At 37.0% G+C, this 2460-nt stretch overlaps 1 protein-coding gene across 1 annotated transcript; it reads left to right on the forward strand.

The window, feature by feature from the left end:
* Nucleotides 1-685: 685 nt before the first annotated feature.
* On the forward strand, nt 686-2441 carry LOC130521328 (myosin heavy chain, fast skeletal muscle-like; the record flags this gene model as incomplete). The annotated part of the gene is made up of 7 exons (XM_057024915.1): nt 686-772; nt 863-1085; nt 1193-1336; nt 1433-1589; nt 1685-1712; nt 2153-2261; nt 2349-2441. Coding segments are annotated over exons 2-7 (735 nt in total), but the record flags the coding sequence as incomplete, so codon positions are not given.
* Between the last annotated feature and the right edge of the window lie 19 nt (nt 2442-2460).

The raw sequence follows: 2460 nt of genomic DNA on the forward strand, positions 1-2460 counted from the left end.
CTAACTGGCCACTTCACAGAAAATCCTCATATTCACAGTTTTAATAAGCCTATTATAGAATTCATCAATCTGATAATTTTGCCAATTGTAACTGACTGTAGATTTTCAGCAATGATAATATTGCAGCATAAGCATATTCAGTATGCTATGACAATTCTACATATGTATTGCATAGCAACAATGCTGGTATGAACAAATAAAAGTGTTTAGAATTATATTTACGATTATGTTTACACTGTATGGCTGTCTTTTCAAATTTTAAGTGCTCATTTTGTTAAACATCGGGGAACTAGTACTTCTTAGATAATGTTGTACTGTAGTATAATTACTCAAATAAAGCTATAAAAAAAACATTAACTATAACATACAAATTTGCCACTTCTTATTCATCTACATAGGCTGTAACATTTCTATGGACATATCATTAGCACCCAACATGGTGTCTAGCATTCCTGACCAAACTGAGGAGAGCACTCATGCTGAGGTGGCACGACTGGCTGTATATAAAAGCAGCAGCTCTGGACTTCCAGTCTAACTGGTTGGCATCATAGACGGGTGAGTGTATACATCTGTTTCTATAGCATGGTATTTTTACACTGATGAATGTGTTATCTGGTATCTTGGTAATCATCCTCTGTTGTTTTAAATTATCTTACTTTATCTGTAAGCATTTTGTACTAAATTTCCCAATGGAAAGCTGTTGTTTTAAATACTTGTTTTGTTGCATTTTGATAAACAGGTTATCAAGGACTTTCTTTTTGCATCAGTGGAGGTAAATTCTATAAAATAATAGATACCCCTACTACTCAATTAAAGGTTTGAAAACAGACCTGACTGACATTTGAATGTGTAATACTTTCAGCATCCATTAAAGTGCCACCATGAGCACAGATGCCGAGATGGAGCAGTATGGCGCTGCGGCCATTTACCTCCGTAAACCAGAGAAGGAGAGGATTGAGGCCCAGACTGCTCCATTTGATGCAAAAACAGCCTATTTTGTCGTTGATCAGGCGGAGATGTATGTCAAGGGTAAACTGGTCAAAAAAGAGGGTGGCAAAGCCACCGTTGAGACAGATGGAGGGAAGGTAGGTAAAAATGAAAAAGTCAAGTAAAAAAAAAAGTTACAAAAAATCTGACCACCATAGTTCATAATATCTCATTGTTAAAACATTGTTAACAATTGTCTGTTTAGACTGTCACTGTGAAAGAGGATGACATCCACGCCAGGAACCCTCCAAAGTTTGACAAAATGGAGGACATGGCCATGATGACCCATCTGAATGAGCCATCTGTGCTGTATAACCTCAAAGAGCGTTATGCATCATGGATGATCTACGTATGTCTTTGCTTAAATTTGGATATCAAGCAAAAAACTTTCTTTCATCTGATTAGCACAGGCAGCCATTTAAGTATTGCTTTTTGCTTTCTATAGACCTACTCTGGGTTGTTCTGCGTCGTGGTGAACCCCTACAAGTGGCTTCCTGTGTATGATGCTCAATGTGTTGCAGCATACAGAGGAAAGAAGAGGATTGAGGCTCCACCACACATCTTCTCCATCTCTGATAATGCCTATCAGTTCATGCTCACTGGTAAGTTGAAATGATTTGATTTTTTTTTTTAAAATTCAACCTAACTGAAAACAAACTCTGAAATTTGGAAAGTAATTTTGGTATTTGCATTTCAGATCGTGAGAACCAGTCTGTCCTGATTACGTAAGTATACTGTGTATATAAAGTCAAGTCAAGACAAGTCAAATCAATATCTTCACATGTATCAAGGTATCAAGACAAGGTATCAAGACAGAGCAGGACAGGAGGAACATTTAAGTGCACAAACACAATATACAGGAGCATGAACATGTCCTAGTATTGTCTAATCCTATGTGATAATAAATAAAATAAAGAGCAAATTGCTTAAGGCTTATGTTATTAAAGGTACTAAAGAGAAGATATAAAACAAACATCAGTGTAACATTTGAGGTGTTTCAACAGTGTACATTTTAGGAAGATATACTATGAGGTAACAGCTCCAGTTCTATGAATTGATAAGGGTTTTTTTGTAGTGCGAGGCAGCCAGTGGCAATAAGTGTCTTAAATTTTAAACTTTATGTAAATTTAGACAGAACTTTGATAGCCTCTCTGTTCTACCCCAGTGGAGAATCTGGTGCCGGAAAAACTGTTAACACCAAACGTGTCATCCAGTACTTTGCAACAATTGCAGCTATTGGAGCTAAGAAAGAGGCAACACCTGGCAAAATGCAGGTATTGTGGTTTGTTTATTAAAATGTGATCATTAGAAAGAAGCCAATTTGGTTTATTAACTAATGTCAAAACTCTTTTCTTTTCCAGGGTTCTCTTGAGGACCAAATCGTTGCAGCCAACCCTCTGCTGGAGGCCTATGGTAATGCCAAGACTGTGAGAAATGACAACTCCTCACGCTTTGTAAGTGATGAAAGTACCA

The sequence above is a fragment of the Takifugu flavidus genome, unplaced genomic scaffold (assembly GCF_003711565.1).
Source record: "Takifugu flavidus isolate HTHZ2018 unplaced genomic scaffold, ASM371156v2 ctg875, whole genome shotgun sequence".
NCBI classification, from domain to species: Eukaryota; Metazoa; Chordata; class Actinopteri; order Tetraodontiformes; family Tetraodontidae; genus Takifugu; species Takifugu flavidus.